Below are 18,583 nucleotides of genomic sequence, written 5' to 3'. Positions count from 1 at the left end.
CTGTTCTATTTACGGCTGTATCCTCTGCACCTAGAACAATGTCTACTATTAGTAGGTGCTCAATAAATATTTGCTGTCTGAATAAATGGCCTCCTAATAGGGCTCTGCTTCCACTCTTGCCCCCTGTAGTCTGTTTACACAGAAGCCAGCGTGATCCTTGTAAAATGTGAACCTGGTCCTTTGACTTCTCTTCTCTCAATCTCCCACTGTATTCCCCCACATTTAACATTAAATCTGAAATCTTTACCATGACCAGCAAGGGGCTACCTGATCTGACCCCTCGCTGCCTCTCCTACATCATTTCCTGCCCCTCTCCCTTTCACCTGCAGCTCGCCAGCAACACTGACCTTCCTGTGATTCCTCGAACACATAAAACATTCATTTATACTGGAATGTTCTTCCCACATAACTCACTTCCTCACTTTATCCAGTGCTCTGCTCAAATGTTACCTCCTCCAAGAGTCCTCTTCCTTAATTTATCTAATAGCACCTGCCCATCACTGTATCCCCTTATCCTGGTACTTTATTTTTTTTATAGCTCTTATCATTAATTTATTACGTTATATATTTAGTTGTGGGGGGGTTGTCTGTATATCATACAAGAATGTAAGCTTCATGGTGATAGGGATTAATTTTTTTTAAACTAATTTACATTGTAACTGTGTCAGTATGCTGTGATCTGTGAATAAAAAATGGAAATGATATATGTTGAGGGCTTCATTTAAATTGGTATAAATAAAACATCTATTTTACTTTTTATCTCTTTATATTCACAGCAGGTTAAAATATGACTGCTCTAATAATGACCAAGAAACATGACATTACAATCTGAGAATTAGCCAAGGACCCTGTTGTTTCTAAAAAGCTGCATTTCTTGAGGTGCTAAAATTTATATTTGGTTGCTTTTGAGATGCTTCATGTCACAGCCTGTTGCAGTAATTTCTAAATGAAGTCACATGACTTGTGACTTCATTTAGAAATCAGGTAGCCCCTTCCTGGTCATGGTAAAGATTTCAGATTAGAGCGTGCCTTGTGCATTTACTGAATAAATTCGTCATAAAATAAGTAAATGAGTAGTATCATTGATTTAATGTAATTAAAGTGATATAGTATAATAGAAAAGTCACTGAACCAGGAGGTAGAAGATTTGTAGGGTTCATTTATATTTCAATTTTCAGGTAAAAACAAAATGGAAACACACTGCCAGAAAGTGATGGAATAGTGTTCAAATCCAGGCAGTCTGCTTTTACAACTTATGTTCTTAATAGCTACACCATGCTGGTCCAGTATAGTATGAAATAATGACAGGCTTGTTGTGAAGATCAAGTTAAATCATGAATATGAAATCACTTTGTAAGCTGTAAAATGTCATATAAACAAAAGATATATATGCAATATAATTAGTATGTAAATGTATGCAGGACCTGTATGATTTGGGGGAAATTGCTTCATAGCTTGCATACTTAGGGTAGTTTCATTTTCACATTTCTTAAATGGGGAAATAATATTTATTATGCCTCATACTTGGTTGATAAGGAGATAATGAAGTATCAATTACAACATTTAAAAAAATTTAACTACAAACATTGAACAAATGTAAAATATTAATAATGAAGCTACATGATAGCCCTCTTGGAATATAATGTACCATGAAGCTATCTTGGAACCACAGAAGAAAGTGGCTGAATTGATCATTGGAATTTCTAGTCTTAGGAAAATTATTAAGAACTAGGAGGTCATGTTCACTTAGTGACTTTCTTCTGTACTAAACAGCATACTGACAAAGATAGATCGCTTTGTTTAGGAAGACCCTATAGTAATGGTGTCCTCAGAATAGTGCTAGTAATGACAAAATCCAGCACAGGCAAGTCAGCATATATCATTTTTTTGCAAAGGACAACATATTGAAAGTGATATTCAACTGATCACTATATTTCCTTCTCTCAGTAGTTTCTGGGCTATTAGGATGTACCTTATAAATTCCATCATTAGATTCTTCCCTTGTGTATTTGTAGAACCTTTAAGAGATCCGATTGGGAGTTTGGGATCCTTCTGGAGACCACTAGAAGATCAATGGGAAAACCACTGAAAAGTTTTAGAAGTGGAGCAGCTTAATTAGATGTCCATTTTAGCCTGCAGTATGGAGAGTAGATAATGTTGTCTTTCTGTGCCTAGAAGAGATTTCTATGTCTCATTAACTAGCCTCCTTAAATAAATATAAGGCTTGCCTTTTAATTCACAAGCCATGGACAATTTTCTGCTTTCTGAATGGCTTGATCTTTAAGCTTTGCTTTTACAGTTAAAGCTTTTAAAGCATACAGTCTGTGATAAATGCTTTGTTTTCCAGAAAATAACTTGTAGTAAAAAGTATGCATCAGGGCTTCCCTGGTGGCGCAGTGGTTGAGGGTCTGCCTGCCAGTGCAGGGGACACGGGTTCGAGCCCTGGTCTGGGAGGATCCCACATGCCGCAGAGCAACTGGGCCCGTGAGCCACAATTGCTGAGCCTGCGCGTCTGGAGCCTGTGCTCCGCAACGGGAGAGGCCGCGACGGTGAGGGGTCTGCGCACCGCGATGAAGAGTGGCCCCCGCTCGCCGCAACTAGGGGGAGCCCTGGCACGCAAACGAAGACCCAACACAGCCAAAAATAAATAAATAAATAAATTTAAAAAAAAAAAAAAAAGTATGCATCATTTGAGCTTAACCTCCACATTGGCTACAGTTTCCTTTCTCACAGAACAGACTGAGAATCTTGTCTAAAAATGGAAATTAGTTGCTATAGAGGTAATAGATTTATACCCAAATGAAACTTTTTCAACATGGAATGACTGTAGTATAGATATATCTAATGTAAAAGACTCTAATACAGTTCTATTACAGTACCCACATATTTCTTAAACTGAGGATGAGGCAGTTAAAAATTGCCATGCCAAATTCTAACTAGGGAAGATTCTAATTCAGTAAGACTGGGGTGGGGTGGGTTCAGTATCTGTCAGTTTTGTAGGGGAACTTGTTTTTTACATTCCACAGGTAATTCTACTGCAAGCCCAGTTTTTAAAAAAAATCATTGCTCTGGTAGACCAACATCATTTTATAGAAATAGAGGAAATTACAAAGAAATTGAAACTCCTCCCTCCTCTGGAGAAAAATTCTGTAGAAGAGAAATGGCATAGATTTGAGGGCTTATTGTGTTATTAAGAAAAATCAGTTTCTAACATTATTCATATGATTGAAAAGATTTACTTGGTTGCAGGGTTCTGAGAATGTCAGTTATGCTTGGTTGAGTTGAATGTATCTTTTATGACCTGGTTATAGCATTTAAATTAAAATCAAAACCTGGATTCAACACAGATAATTAAATATAAGAGATTGCATCTGGAAATCATTTGGGGACGAGTCAAAGAGCCTTAATATTCTCATATTCAGTGATCAACATATTTTCCAGTCAAGTTATAAAATGTAAATCTTCAATTTTAGCAGAGAGGTTATGAATAGACTCTGTATGTAAAGAAGTTGAAATGCGTTATTTTAATTTAACATTTAAAGATGTCAAATTTATCATTAGTACTCCTTCAAGTAATTTTGCAACTGATCAGTTACTGTTGTGAAAAGGATAACATTTTTTTTAACATCATTATTGGAGTATAATTGCTTTACAGTGGTGTGTTAGTTTCTGCTGTGTAACAAAGTGAATCAGCTGTATGCATACGTATATCCCCATATCCCTTCCCTCTTGCGTCTCCCTCCCACCCTCCCTATCCCACCCCTTTAGGGGGTCACAAAGCACCAAGCTGATCTCCCTGTGCTGTGCAGCTGCTTCCCACTAGCTATCTGTTTTCCATTTGGTAGTGTATATATGTCCATGCCACTCTCTCACTTCATCCCAGTTTACCCTTCCCCCTCCCTGTGTCCTCAAGTCCATTCTCTACGTCTGCGTCTTTATTCCTGTCCTGCCCCTAGGTTTTTCAGAACCTTTTTTTTTTTTTTTTTTAGATTCCATATATGTGTGTTAGCATATGGTATTTGTTTTTCTCTTTCTGACTTACTTCACTCTGTATGACAGACTCTAGGTCCATCCACCTCACTACAAATAACTCAGTTTCATTTCTTTTTATGGCTGAGTAATATTCCATTGTATATATGTGCCACATCTTCCTTATCCATTCATCTGTTGATGGACACTTAGGTTGCTTCCATGTCCTGGCTATTGTAAATAGAGCTGCAGTGAACATTGTGGTACGTGACTCTTTCTGAATTATGGTTTCCTCAAGGTATATGCCCAGTAGTGTGATTGCTGGGTCGTATAGTAGTTCTATTTTTAGTTTTTGAAGGAACCTCCATACTGTTTTCCATAGTGGCTGTATCAATTTACATTCCCACCAACAGTGCAAGAGGGTTCCCTTTTCTCCACACCTTCTCCAGCATTTATTGTTTGTAGATTTTTTGATGATGGCCATTCTGACTGGTGTGAGGTGATAACCTCATTGTAGTTTTGATTTGCATTTCTCTAATGATTAGTGATATTGAGCATCCTTTCATGTGTTTGTTGGCAATCTGTATATCTTCTTTGGAGAGATGTCTATTTAGGTCTTCTACCCATTTTTGGATTGGGTTGTTTGTTTTTTGGATGTTGAGCTGCATGAGCTGCTTGTAAATTTTGAAGATTAATCCTTTGTCAGTTGCTTCATTTGCAAATATTTTCTCCCATTCTGAGGGTTGTCTTTTCGTCTTGTTTATGGTTTCCTTTGCTGTGCAAAAGCTTTTAAGTTTCATTAGGTCCCATTTGTTTATTTTTGTTTTTATTTCCATTTCTCTAGGAGGTGGATCAAAAAGGATCTTGCTGTGATTTATGTCATAGAGTGTTCTGCCTATGTTTTCCTTTAAGAGTTTGATAGTGTCTGGCCTTACATTTAGGTCTTTAATCCATTTTGAGTTTATTTTTGTGTATGGTGTTAGGGAGTGTTCTAATTTCATTCTTTCACATGTAGTTGTCCAGTTTTCCCAGTACCACTTATTGAAGAGGCTGTCTTTTGTCCATTGTATATTCTTGCCTCCTTTATCAAAGATAAGGTGACCATATGTGCGTGGGTTTATCTCTGGGCTTTCTACCCTGTTCCGTTGATCTATATTTCTGTTTTTGTGCCAGTACCATACTGTCTTGATGACTGTAGCTTTGTAGTATAGTCTGAAGTCCGGGAGCCTGATTCCCCCAGCTCCGTTTTTCTTTCTCAAGATTGCTTTGGCTGTTCGGGGTCTTTTGTGTTTCCATACAAATTGTGAAATTTTTTGTTCTAGTTCTGTGAAAAATGCCATTGGTAGTTTGATAGGGATTGCACTGAATCTGTAGATTGCTTTGGGTAGTATAGTCATTTTCACAGTGTTGATTCTTCCAATCCAAGAACATGGTATATCTCTCCATCTGTTTGTATCATCTTTAATTTCTTTCATCAGTGTCTTATAGCTTTCTGCATACAGGTCTTTTGTCTCCTTAGGTAGGTTTATTCCTAGGTATTTTATTCTTTTTGTTGCAGTGGTAAATGGGAGTGTTTCTTTAATATCTCTTTCAGATTTTTCATCATTAGTGTATAGGAATGCAAGAGATTTCTGTGCATTAATTTTGTATCCTGCTACTCTACCAAATTCATTGATTAGCTCTAGTAGTTTTCCGGTAGCATCTTTAGGATTCCCTATGTATAGTATCATGTCATCTGCAAACAGTGACAGTTTTACTTCTTCTTTTCCAATTTGGATTCCTTTTATTTCTTTTTCTTCTCTGATTGCTGTGGCTAAAACTTCCAAAACTATGTTGAATAATAGTGGTGAGAGTGGGCAACCTTGTCTTGTTCCTGCTCTTAGAGGAAATAGTTTCAGTTTTTCACCATTGAGAACGATGTTGGCTGTGGGTTTGTCATATATGGCCTTTATTATGTTGAGGTAAGTTCCCTCTATGCCTACTTTCTGGAGGGTTTTTATCATAAATGGGTGTTAAATTTTGTCAAAAGCTTTTTCTGGATCTATTGAGATGATCATATGGTTTCTCTCCTTCAATTTGTTAATATGGTTTATCACATTGATTGATTTGCGTATATTGAAGAATCCTTGCATTCCTGGGATAAACCCCACTTGATCATGGTGTATGATCCTTTTAATGTGCTGTTGGATTCTGTTTCCTAGTATTTTGTTAAGGGTTTTTGCATCTATGCTCATCAGTGATATTGGCCTGTAGTTTTCTTTCTTTGTGACATCTTTGTCTGGTCTTGGTATCAGGGTAGGATAACATTTCTTGAGTGTTTGAAAAAACATAGACTTTCATTCATTATTTCATTAATTTATTTGGGTAGAAAGAGCTAAAGAAAAGCGAATTGTCATTAAATTAGGTAAACTAGAATATATTACCGTCAGTCTTTTTGGTGATTATTCATTACTTCCCATCAAAAATGTGAAAAGGAGGTAACTTTAGGTGTAAGAATCACTCAGTGATCTCAGTCTGTAATCAGTTTCTACAGAGAAATTATTTCATTTTGTATTTAATTAATATTGTTTGATCTATTTTATTTGACAAACTTTTAGATAAAGCATTTTCCCTGCATTCGTTTATTGTCTCTGAGCAGCCCGCTATGTATCAAAAAACAACCCATTTATTTGCATTAAGAACTTTATTTTTATTTCTCCTTGGCTGCAGAGATTTTTTTTTTCTATCCAAAGAAAATTATTAGCAAGAAAAAGTTCCAAGCCTTCAGAAAAATTTCGATTGAAAATAGCAAGAAAAATTTGTGATTAATAAGTAAATTCCTCTATTAGTTTATAGCAATGATAAAGACTACTTGTCACTGTGAGTTTCCTAGGCAGAAAAACAGGCCAGTCTCTGCTCATGTTAAATTTATCAAGTTTCACCTTAATTATAGAACACAGAATGCTTTATCCTGGAAGGCAAAAACAAACAGAACTTAATAGATGTAAAAGTTGTGCATGTAGATTTTTTTCTTTTTCTTATCAAAACATGTGTTTTACCATAAGATGTATTTTACTTTAACAGCTGATCAGTTTATCTTATTTTTCATTTCAATTTTTCAGACCTCAGCAATCACCCAGAGGATAAGTCCCTGTTCCACCTTGACTAGCAGCACTGCCTCTCCACCAGCCAGTAGCCCCTGCTCCACTCTCCCGCAAGTCAGTACAAATGCAACTGCCAAGGATGGCAGCTATGGGGCTGTCACTAGTCCAACCTCCACCCTTGAAAGCAGAGATAGTGGTATCATTGGTAAGTTGGTTTTTATATTAATCATTAAAAAAGAAATCATTTTGTGTCTTTTTTTCTTTTTAAAATAATTACACAAGCTCAAGGTTTTCAAAAATTCTGCTTTTGAGTTACTGAGATGTACATATAAAATGTGTCCTTTTCTTTTTGATGATACAGGAGAGAGACATAAAGGGTAAACAAAATGAGAGGTATCCCTCCCTGCTTAACCAGTCCTTTAAGGATATTATCTGATAAAAGAAGGGATGAATAGAAAAATTTCTTTCTACTTCTTCTTGTAAATTCACATGCATCATCTGTCTACCAACAGAAGTGGTTCAGAAAAAGTTTATTCCTCACTGAACTAGTAGATTTTCTTGGTGGTTCTCAGTTCTTCGTATTATTGCCTGTTGTATACTTGTTAAGGGGAGTCAGTCACATGGAAATGAGCGAAGTTTTGGGAAAAGAAGAATCTGAAGACAAAGAAATGCAAAGAGAAGAAAAGAAGACTGAGCACAGAATCTTAGGGCACGTTCAAATTGAGCAGGGGGTGAGAGGTGTGAGAATGAGCCAGTAGATACAGAAAAAGGGTAGTCAGACAGATAGAAGAAAAAGTGGGGCAGTATAATGTTACCAGTGCCAAGGAAGATAAAAGTTTCAAGGAAGGGGTGAGGAGAGGCTGGTCAACAAATGACAGAAGCTGAAGAGGCTAGGAAAATGGAAACGATAAAGGAATAAAGACAATGAAATATTTTTTCCTCATTTGGCTTCCTTCTAAAGGTTATCAAATCAAAATATTTATTTGTTTAGATGTTATTGCAGGTATTTTAATGCCATGTCAACTAAGCATATCTCTAGTACTTAAATGAATATACATCAACATGTGAATTTATTCACTTTAAATAAATAATGAGTTGATAAAAAGAATATTTTTACAGCAAAGTTACAGGATACAAAATCAACATACAAAAACCAGTTGCATTTCTATACCCTAACAATGGATAACCAAAAAAAATAAAATTAAGAAAGCAATTCCATTACAGTAGCATCAAAAAGAATAAAATACTTAGGAATAAATTTAACCAAGGAGGCAAAAGGCATGTACACTAAACACTACAAAACATTGCTAAAGAAATTTTAAAAGACTTAAATAATTGGAAATATATCCTGTGTTCATGGATTGGAAGACTGATATTGTTAAAATGATAATATTTCTCAAAGCAATCTGCAGAATCATTGACATCCTTATAATAATCCCAACAATGTTCTTTGCAGAAATAGAAACACCCATTGTAAAATTCATGTGAAATCTCAAAGGACCCCAAATAATCAAAACAATTTTGAAAAAGGAGAACAAAATTGGAGGACTCACATTTCCTGATTTTAAAACTTATTACAGAGCTCCTAAAAGGCAGTATTCATGTCTAATAATTTTATATACCCTTAGTATCTAACATAATAATTTCTAATTTGTGATTACTTTATATGAGAAGTCATTATGAAGATATTATCATTAAATAGCTAAATATTTTAAATAAAATACATAGATAGATAAAATATGATGAAAATTGACCTCTTTTCCTAACCTCTGAAATAGTTTATAGAAAATTGGAATTACCTGTTTCTTGACTATTTAGTAGGACCTGCCATTAAAATATTTCGGACCTGTTATTTTCTTTATGTCGATTTTTTAAACTACTATTTCAGTGTATTTAATACTATAGGACTTAAAATTTTTTCTTTTTCTTCCTGAATCTGTTTTCCTTAGTAATGGTTTTTATCTTTTTTCAAATTTATTTGCAAAAAGTTGTCCAAAATATTCTCTTATAATGACATCACTACCTACCCAGGAACCCAAGCTAGAAAGCCAAGAGGAGAGTCCTTCCCACCTTCCTTCCCCCTGTATTTCTCACCCCTGTATTGTTTTTTCATCTTTCCTAGTATTGTCTTGATAGTCTGCATTATCTTAGACCTAGATTAATACAAATCTAACTGTGTTCTCTCTGCGTTTTTTGTCTTGTCCTAAGTCTGTTTTTCACACAGCCACCAAAGTGAATTAACTGAAAAACAATTACTATTTTGATTCTGTTATCTATAAGATGAAGTGAGCTACCTGAAAATCAAATCTGATCAGATCACTCCTTTGGCTCCCATTTACCTAGCAGATAAAGGCCAGGCTCTCCTGATCTGACCGCAGCCAATTTCTCCAGCCTTCAAGCCCACTACTTTCGGCCTTGTATATATTATTCTGGCAACTTTAGATTTTGTTGTTACCTGACACATTCGTTTTTTCATCTCTGTGCTTTTGCTCATATTGATCATTCTGCCTTGTAATCTCCTCTCTCTCTCTTAAATTTGACTAACTCCTACATATTTTTTAAGATTCACCTTGAGTATTCTGTCACCACTACTACCACCACCTCTCTTCACTTCTCCACTCCACCTCCTATCCAATACATATTATTATTCTGTGTTCCCAGTAATACCTGTACATATCTGTATCATTACATTTAACACATGGTATTATAATTACTTTTGGAGCCTGCTTTTCACCATTAGACTGTTTCTTGTTAGCCAAAATTGTGTCTTATTCATCCGTATCTGTAGCACCTAGTCCAGTGACTGACATGTGGTAGCATAGTAGGTGCTCAAAGGAAAGAAAGCTTAAGTGTGGAAGGATAGGGGATAAAGGACTGACCTGGCACTTTACTTTTTTGACAGGTGTTTAGAGTGTTTAGAGTGACCATTGGGTAGAAGATGGAACTTTATTAAATTTTTAATAAATAATAGAGATTAGAATTCTCCATCGACTAATCTTATTCTCTTAAGTTCTCTTTATGATTCATTTTGGCCCAGTGACTTTTATAATCCCAGCCAAACCTCTTCCTGGGTTCTTCTGTCGATCTTATTAGAGTGTCTGTAACTGCATATCATCTATTCTGCCATACATAAAAAAATAGCTTTAGAAATATGTTCATCCAAGCAGAAGGCATGGTGCTGACAGATTGGATAAAATCCGTTTACAAGTAGTTACCTTTCAAAGTGGAAGCTTAACATGTCAGTGAGTGTTCAGAATAAATGTTCATAATGTTCTGAAAATTACAAATGAGATCCTGCTTTGACTTATAGCAGACAGTGTTCCTCATTTTTTTTTTCTGATAAATTTCCAGAATTGTGTTCCTTGTAAATATAAGTGCCTTTGTGGATAAGAGAGCTAATTTGAAGAATAATGAACTTCCATTCTTTAATGTGTATAAATACTGAAACAGATTTACTTGCAAAATAATGAGAGAAGAAAGAGAATAATGTCTGTTCCTAAAATTACATAAGACTATAGAGTAGTTATCAAATTATATGTGAGCAGCTTATCTTGAGAAATGACTTGTTTCCCTTTAGTTTTTTTTCACTGCAGTCTGATTTGGAAGAAAATTGTATATGGCATAAGTGATAATAGTCAAAGATATTGTTATTACCTTGGAAATCTCAAGGCTGGCCTACCTTAACTGTTAAATATGTTTCAAGTATTTTCCCCACTGATTATAGAAACATCTGCTTTTCCAAATTAACTATTGCTTATATTATTTCAAACAAAAACTTCCAAGATGGTCTGTTGTTTATTAGTGTTCCATATTTAAATCTTGCCCCATCAGCAAAAAGCACAAAAGTTATTAAATGTATTAATTTAAATTATCTATTTTTAATTTCTTTATATATCAGTCAGTTCAGTGTGAATTCCTTATGATTACATTTTGTAATTATAGCAATCAGAATTTTAGTGATGCCTGCTGTATCACTCTTATAGCATGCCAAAATATGTAGAATTCTAGTGATAAGAATCAGAATACTAGAAATGCAGAGTTCCTGAATTTTTTAAGTATTGTTAATGTAAAAAGTTCCTCTCTCAGATTCTAAAAGGTTGTAAACAACTGTAACTTCTTAGATTCTATGTGGTCTAGATTCACCCCAGATGTAATTTAATTTCTACCACAGAAAGCATTCTCTGTTCCAAGCATAGCTTCCCTTTCCTCAAACTCACAACCTTTCTTAAATATGTGGTAAAATATCACTGACATGATTGTCAGGTATTTACAGTGTAATTTCATATTTGTTACTCTTATTTTATTGGTATAACTTTAATGGTATAATGGCCTTATATATGTGCCTAGTTAGATACTACATATAACTACATATAATCTCCTATCAGCTTATATATAAGCTCCTATATAGCTTCAAGCAAAAATCTTGATAATCGTAAACTCTGTGAGATATACATCATTTTTATATCCTATTCCTTTTTCATGTTAAGTTTTAATAATGGGCTGATTTGGTATGGTGTTACATAGCAAAATGAATTTAAGCATGGATCCATTTAGGCATGTTTCTTGCCTTTTGTTTATCTGGAGATCACAGTTCCTTCCAGAAGGGTATAATTCTTTTTAAATTTCTTTTTATTTATTTATTTATTTGTTTATTTTTTATTTTTGGCTGCGCTGGGTCTTCGTTGCTGTACGTGGGCTTTCTCTAGTTGCGGTGAGCGGGGGCTACTCTTCATGGCAGTGCGCGGGCTTCGTATTGCTGTGGCTTCTCTTGTTGCGGAGAATGGGCTCTAGGTGCGCGGGCTTCAGTAGTTGCGGCACTCGGGCTCAGTAGTTGTGGCTCGCGGGCTCTAGAGCACAGGCTCAGTAGTTGTGGTGCACGAGCTTAGTTGCTCCACGGCATGTGGGATCTTCCCGGACCAGGGATCAAACCTGTGTCCCCTGCATTGACAGGCAGATTCTTAACCACTGTGCCTCCAGGGAAGTCCCAGAAAGGTATAATTCTTGAATTCCCTCTTTTAATCAAATCTCAGGATTTTTTTTTCTTTAGGTTCTGATTTATTGCCAAATTTGGTCTTATATCCTTTAGCCTTATATCACTTAACACCTAGGAAGATGAAGTATCTACAGCTTTGCTCATTGTTGAGTGATTATGTTTTCCTAATATTTCACATTAGTAACTAAAAAGCAAAATCAGAAACTCCTAATCAAAGACCTTTGTTCCTTTCGTAACATATATTCCAGTAGGATGTTATATGTTCTTTTTTTGATCCACATTTTCACGTTTAAAAAATCACCTCCCTGAGTCATAAACTTGAACATTAGATAATTTGAGTTTTTTTTAATATTTTCTCCAACCTGTTTTCAGAAATGTGCAATTGTATCTTCACTGCTAAGTTTCTCCAGTTATTGTGGTAGTGACTCTGTCATCCTTCCCACCTTCTGCTTATTTAGCACTAATAAATTTTTGGTAGCTATAGCGTTATATTTATATGGCATGGCATATATGTTAAAGAAGTCTAGATACTGCCTATTAAATTGATCAAGGAGACCAAACAGAGCATTTCTCTTGCATAATTGACCTAACTAATATAATAATAATAATAATAATAATAACAACAACCATTGATTGAGTACAAAGTATGAGGCGGGTACCATTACTTAATCCTTACAATCATCTTATAAGAAAATAGTTGTAAAGGTTTCACAGGATCAGGTAATTGAAAGGGTACGTAACACTCCACAGAAAAATGGTTACGAAAAGCTTTTAGTAAAGATACAGTACAGCAGGCGAAAGAGAGTGCAGGCGAGCACCGAGGATCCGTTCCCCAGTGCAGCTCTCCAGGTTCTTTTTTTCTTTTCAACATCTTTATTAAAAAGTTAATAAATACTTTGGAGTATAATTGCTTTACATTGTTGTTAGTTGCTGCTGTATAACAAAGTGAATCAGCTATACATATACATATATCCCCATATCCCCTCCCTTTTGTGTCTCCCTCCCACCTTCCCTATCCCACCCCTCTAGGTGGACACAAAGCACCGAGCTGATCTCCCTGTGCTATGCGGCTGCTTCCCACTAGCTATCTGTTTTACATTTGGTAGTGTATATATGTCCATGCCACTCTCTCACTTTGTCCCAGCTTACCCTTCCCCCTCCCCGTGTCCTCAAGTCCATTCTCTACATCTGCGTCTTTATTCCTGTCCTGCCCCTAGGTTCTTCAGGACCATTTTTGTTTTTTTAGATTCCATATATATCCAGGTTCTTTCGTAATCAAATAGGATGTGCCTGTCCCCAGAGTATAAATCACCGAGATTTGTGTAAGGAATCTTGGTTTCAGGAGAGCCCCCCAGAAGTTTACAGTGAAGCTTTTTATGCCCCTCTGGTCACATAGCTAAGCTAGGCTGTCCAAGTAGTCCAGGTGTAAGCTGTCAATAAACAACTAGACCTGGTTGCTACCAGGGGAGTTTCAAACTTTAAACAGCAAATTATAAATCATTAGTTATCCCAGTTGACCTTATCTTGGCAAAGAGTTCCAGGCATCCCCAGAGATAAGTGTAGGGCTAGCCCAGTCTAGCTGTAAATTAACTCTGTCTTACATAATAGTATAACAATCTTTCTTAAACTTGGAAAACTGAGATTCAAAAATAATTGGTCCCAGATCACATAGATATTAAGAGGCAAAGCTAAGAGTCAAGTTCAGGTCTGTATAACTTCAAAACCCATGGTCCTAATTATTACAAAACAGTGCATGGTTCTAAAATAATTCTCTCTCAGAACAGAGGACCTAAGACTATTATCCGGCATTAAAAATTTAGTCTTTATCAACAAAAGCAAAGTAGTGAATCAAGATAAAAATTATTTCTATCAGTTTATTTTTATATTTATTTGTTTATTTATTTGGTTGTGTCAGGTCTTGGTTGCAGCAGGCAGGCTCCTTAGTTGTGGCTCATGGGCTCCTTAGTTGTGGCTCAAGGGCTCCTTAGTTGCAGCACGTGGGCTCCTTAGTTGCGGCAGGCAGGCTCCTTAGTTGTGACATGCCTGTGGGATCTAGTTCCTGGACCAGGGATCAAACCCAGGCCCCCTACATTGGGAGTATGGAATCTTAATGACAGTGCCACCAGGGAAGTCCCTACTATAAGTTTTTAATTATTATAGATGACAAGCAAATGTGCTTGTACCCATGTACACTTACAATGGGTGCATTTTATGGTATGTAAATTGTACCTCAATAAAACTTTTAAATATATGGAGCTAATTTTATTCACAATGAGCCTGTTTATAAGTCTGTAATTCCTACTTCCTCACACTATCTTCCTGGCCTATATGGCAATATAAACAGAAATGCCATGTAAGCAGTTCTTTATACTGAGGTAGCAATTTTTTTTTCTATATCAAGGAAGGAAAATGGAGAAATTCTCAGAAAAATCTCTTTAGTTACTTACAACTCAATATTTCCCACTATTCTTCGTTCCACCTGGGAATGACTAGGTCTAGAGAATTAAAATGGAGATAGAATAGGTCTCGTGGAAAACAAATACGTATATTTTTCAATGAGAGGCCATGTCTTCCTCTTCAACTCCACTCATAGAAACTTTGCACATAGGGGTGCTTAATTTATATGGGCCAATATCTGACATATAGACTGCTTGGGCTTTAGACTTTTGAAACTTTTAGTAGCCACATGAATCAAAATATCATTGCATTCTCTGGTGCTTCATTCACCTTGGTGACTTTAAGTTATATGATAAGTTCTCACTATAGAGGAATGGTTGAGTAAAACAGGAGCATCCATAAAATTGACTAATATGCAAACATTAGTATGTTGTTATTAAAAATAGCATTTCATTTTGTGATTCTTCATTTTTTCTGTGTGTGACCTCTTTTGCCACAGGATTGTCCTTTTTCTGGGATTAAGGATTTAGGACCTATCTTGTTCACCACTGTAGTCTGACACATACTAGTTGCTCAATAAAATTTTATTGGCTAGATAAGTGAATGAAATTAACTAAAAGTCGCCATATTCTGTGAAAAGCATCAGTGAAGCAAAAATGTACAAAATTCCTAAATGGGAATGGTTAACCAGAGGATTTTACTTCTAGTATTTTATGTGAGTTGTCTGTTTTCACTCTTTTTGTGCCCCAGTGGTTCTGGACCATTGAGCATCCAATAAAACTAATTTATTCATCCTCTTAACAAATATTTGTTGATCATATACTGTGTGCCAGGGACTAGATACATTTCTCTCTAGTGAAAAAGGGAAAGGGATACTTTGGGTTTGAAAAACAAGTGAACTATGTAATAACAGGTTTGGTTCATGCAGATAGTACAATTGTAGTGCAAAATGACATCACTGCTCTTCTCACGTTGGGAAACTGGATGTCTTCCCTGTCTTTACTTTTAAATACCGTGACCATAGAAGCCCTTCCTTATTGTAAACTTTATCATTTAAATGATAAAATAGGGTCCATAGGCCACTGAATAATTCTGTCTTTGTACCATGAATTAATTCAAAGTTTCTCAAATCTTTTCACCACCAATGAGGACTTTCATAATTTTTATTGATAGACCCCGTATTTTTGAAAAAATTTTCAGCATCACTCTATTCATTATCCAACAGTTTCTATCTCATTTTTTATTTATCAAATGTATACATATATATATCTATATACGTATGATATGTATACATATATATAGCTGCCAAAATTTCTGTTCAACATGAGATAACTAATGTTATCACCCTCGATATAATTGCAGCTAAGTTTATAGAAACTTGATGTTTTAGGTAACTAGTCGACATATTATTACTTATAAATTATTTGAAAACATATTATTACTTACAAATTATTTGAAATATTGAAAATAGTGAAACCCATTACTACCTTCTCAGACCTTTAAAGGTGTCGTGTTCCAGTGTTTGGAGCCTACTGAATGTGCTCAGGGTTTGTCTGGAGAAAAGGGGTATATTTCTGGAATATATACCAGGGTAAGACCACACAGATACAAGTGAATCTTAGCCAGCTCTGATTTGGGACCTAAGGATAAAAACTTCTGCTGGGACACACCACCAAAAAAAACATGAAAGGCAAAGGGTTAACTAACAGACACTTTACATGTAGACAAGTCCTCCGGGAAACAGAAGTTTTACATTCTCCAGCTCTCATTATACTGAGCCTAGCAGCTGTGTGAACTCCAAGCTTCTAGCTAAGAATTAAAAGCCAGCTGAATCACCACATCTTTACACCAAATGAAATTATACTTCAGTCAAATTTTACAGAAAGAAAAATGTTTAAATATATTTTAAAGTAATAAGACATTTCCAGAAATTAGGATAAGAAGCATGCCTCTGTTGAAAAAGAACGCATGCAGACACATACACACATAATATAAATTTACACCTATATATTATCACTGAACATATTTAGAGATTATACAGTATGCTATAGAATCCATAAAATCTCATTGGGGAAGGTGTAACATTGTGTTTGGTGGCAAAAAGGTTAGGATCCGTTGGGCTATTTATGACTGAAAGATAAATACATGAAATGAATTTTTAATTAAAAACAGAGGCCTTGTAGTGTTTCCTTATTTAGACAGATTCTTTCTCCTATATTAGCGTCTACTTAGGGAATGTTTCTATATTTTCTAATTCTTTGTTTCATATAAAGGGCCAGGAAGGAAAAATATAGGATAAAAAGAGTATAAAGATCTTTTTGACACCTCTAGGGCTCTCCAGCCGTCCATGAAAAGTATGTAAATTCCCTTTTGATGAAATTCTACAGTTTTTACCATTGATAGGCCTTATTTGTAGGCCCTTTAGCACTGAATTTGTTTAATTCATTCAAATAGAGTTGTTAAAAGTAAATCTTTGAGAGAGAACCTGTGTGAGAGAGTTATATTTTGGTTTCAATTGTTTAAACTTCATGATGGAGATGAAATCATCAGTAACTTTTTAAAAATAATGTTTCTAATATTGTCATTATCTAGTCATGTATTTGGAGAGTAGTAAACAGATTAACCTCGAGGTTTGGTTTTCTTTTTTAATTCACTTTACTCTTTTTTTCAGCTACCTTGACAAGCTATTCTGAAAACATGGAACGCACAAAATACGTTGGGGAAAGCAGTAAAGAATTAGGATCTGGAGGAAACCTAAAGCCTTGGCAGTCTCAAAAATCCAGCATGGATTCCTGTTTATATCGAGTAGATGAAAACATGACGGCTTCCACCTATAGTCTGAATAAGATCCCAGAGAGGAATTTGGAAACAGTTTTATCACAGTCAGTACAGTCTATTCCTCTTTATCTTATGCCACGGCCAAATTCAGTAGCAGGTAAGTTTTATTTTTTTTAAATCACCATTTTACTGGCATATATATTGAAATGAAGATAAATTCTGCTCTCACAGTATTTAAATTTTCCATTCATCTTCTTCAACTAAGCTATTCTTTTATGTTTGGGTAATATACATGTGTATATCTTTTTGAACCCGGGGGAAGGTTCGTTTTCCTTAAGTGATTGTTTAGTTCTGCTTCCAAAATATAAATATAAAATAGGGACTTCCCTTGCAGTCCAGTGGTTAAGACTTCACCTACCAAAGCAGGGGCTGCGGGTTTGATCCCTGCTCAGGGAGCTAAGATCCCACATGCCTCCAGCCAAAAAACCAAAACATAGAACAGAAGCAATGTTGTAACAAATTCAATAAAGACTTAAAAAAAGAAAAAAAAAAAAGGTCCACATCAAAAAAAATCTTAAAAGAAAACCGAAATATAAATATAAAATAAAAACACATAAAATCAAAAAGAGAACCTATAAAGTATATTGTCAAACTGTTAAAAATCTTTTCTCACATCATTAGTCTTTCACAGGATTTCAATTTGAGATTTTAGATTTTAAAAACTTTAGTTATAAAAAACATTATTTGGGAATTCCCTGGCGGGCCAGTGGTTAGGATTCTGAGCTTTCACTGCCAAAGGCCTGGGTTCGATCCCTGGTCAGGGAACTAAGATCCCACAAGCTGCGCTGTGCAGCCAAAATAAAAAATAAAAAAATTATTAAATTGAAGTATATTTCAGTAAAATTTATATTACCAGAAACATCACCTATAGTTTGAGAGAGTGACAGGCAGGCAAGAATTCACCTTCCCCATTCGAAGAGCTCAATATTTTCACGATACACTGGCTATCTTACCATAGTAGAATCATCAGGTACCTACATTGCTAGAGAATAACTCAAACACCACTAGCAGTCTCAGTCATAAGGGGATGATACAGATAATACGTGGCTGGAGTATGGAGCCATTATTCTTTAGCAGCTGTTCAGAACTACATCAAGGGATATTTTTAATACAGCTAAGTTGCTATTTAATAATTCAGACCAGGACTTTTGCAGAATAGTTGGGCATTCTGACATTTTCAAAATGCATCATCATCTGGACTTTGTCCATGCTACAAAATCAAAGTTATGTTTGTCTTTCTTACTTGCCTGATGAGTGTCAGGATGGGTTTATCTCACTGACACAAAATAGTAAAATACTTATT

The 18,583-nt window shown here is 35.5% G+C and overlaps 1 protein-coding gene across 7 annotated transcripts in view; it reads left to right on the top strand.

Annotated features, from left to right (window-relative positions):
- The window catches only part of TANC2 (tetratricopeptide repeat, ankyrin repeat and coiled-coil containing 2), a 364,796-nt gene that overhangs the window by 212,366 nt on the left and 133,847 nt on the right, over positions 1-18,583 (top strand). For all 7 annotated transcript variants that reach the window (XM_068530956.1, XM_068530955.1, XM_068530954.1 and 4 more), the window contains 2 exons: positions 7,071-7,257; positions 17,114-17,377. In XM_068530956.1, coding sequence (XP_068387057.1) covers positions 7,071-7,257; positions 17,114-17,377 — 451 coding nt within the window. The remainder of the gene's footprint in view (positions 1-7,070; positions 7,258-17,113; positions 17,378-18,583) is intronic.

The sequence above is a fragment of the Eschrichtius robustus genome, chromosome 20 (assembly GCF_028021215.1).
Source record: "Eschrichtius robustus isolate mEscRob2 chromosome 20, mEscRob2.pri, whole genome shotgun sequence".
Lineage (NCBI taxonomy): Eukaryota > Metazoa > Chordata > Mammalia > Artiodactyla > Eschrichtiidae > Eschrichtius > Eschrichtius robustus.
This window is presented reverse-complemented; position numbering and strand designations above follow the sequence as displayed.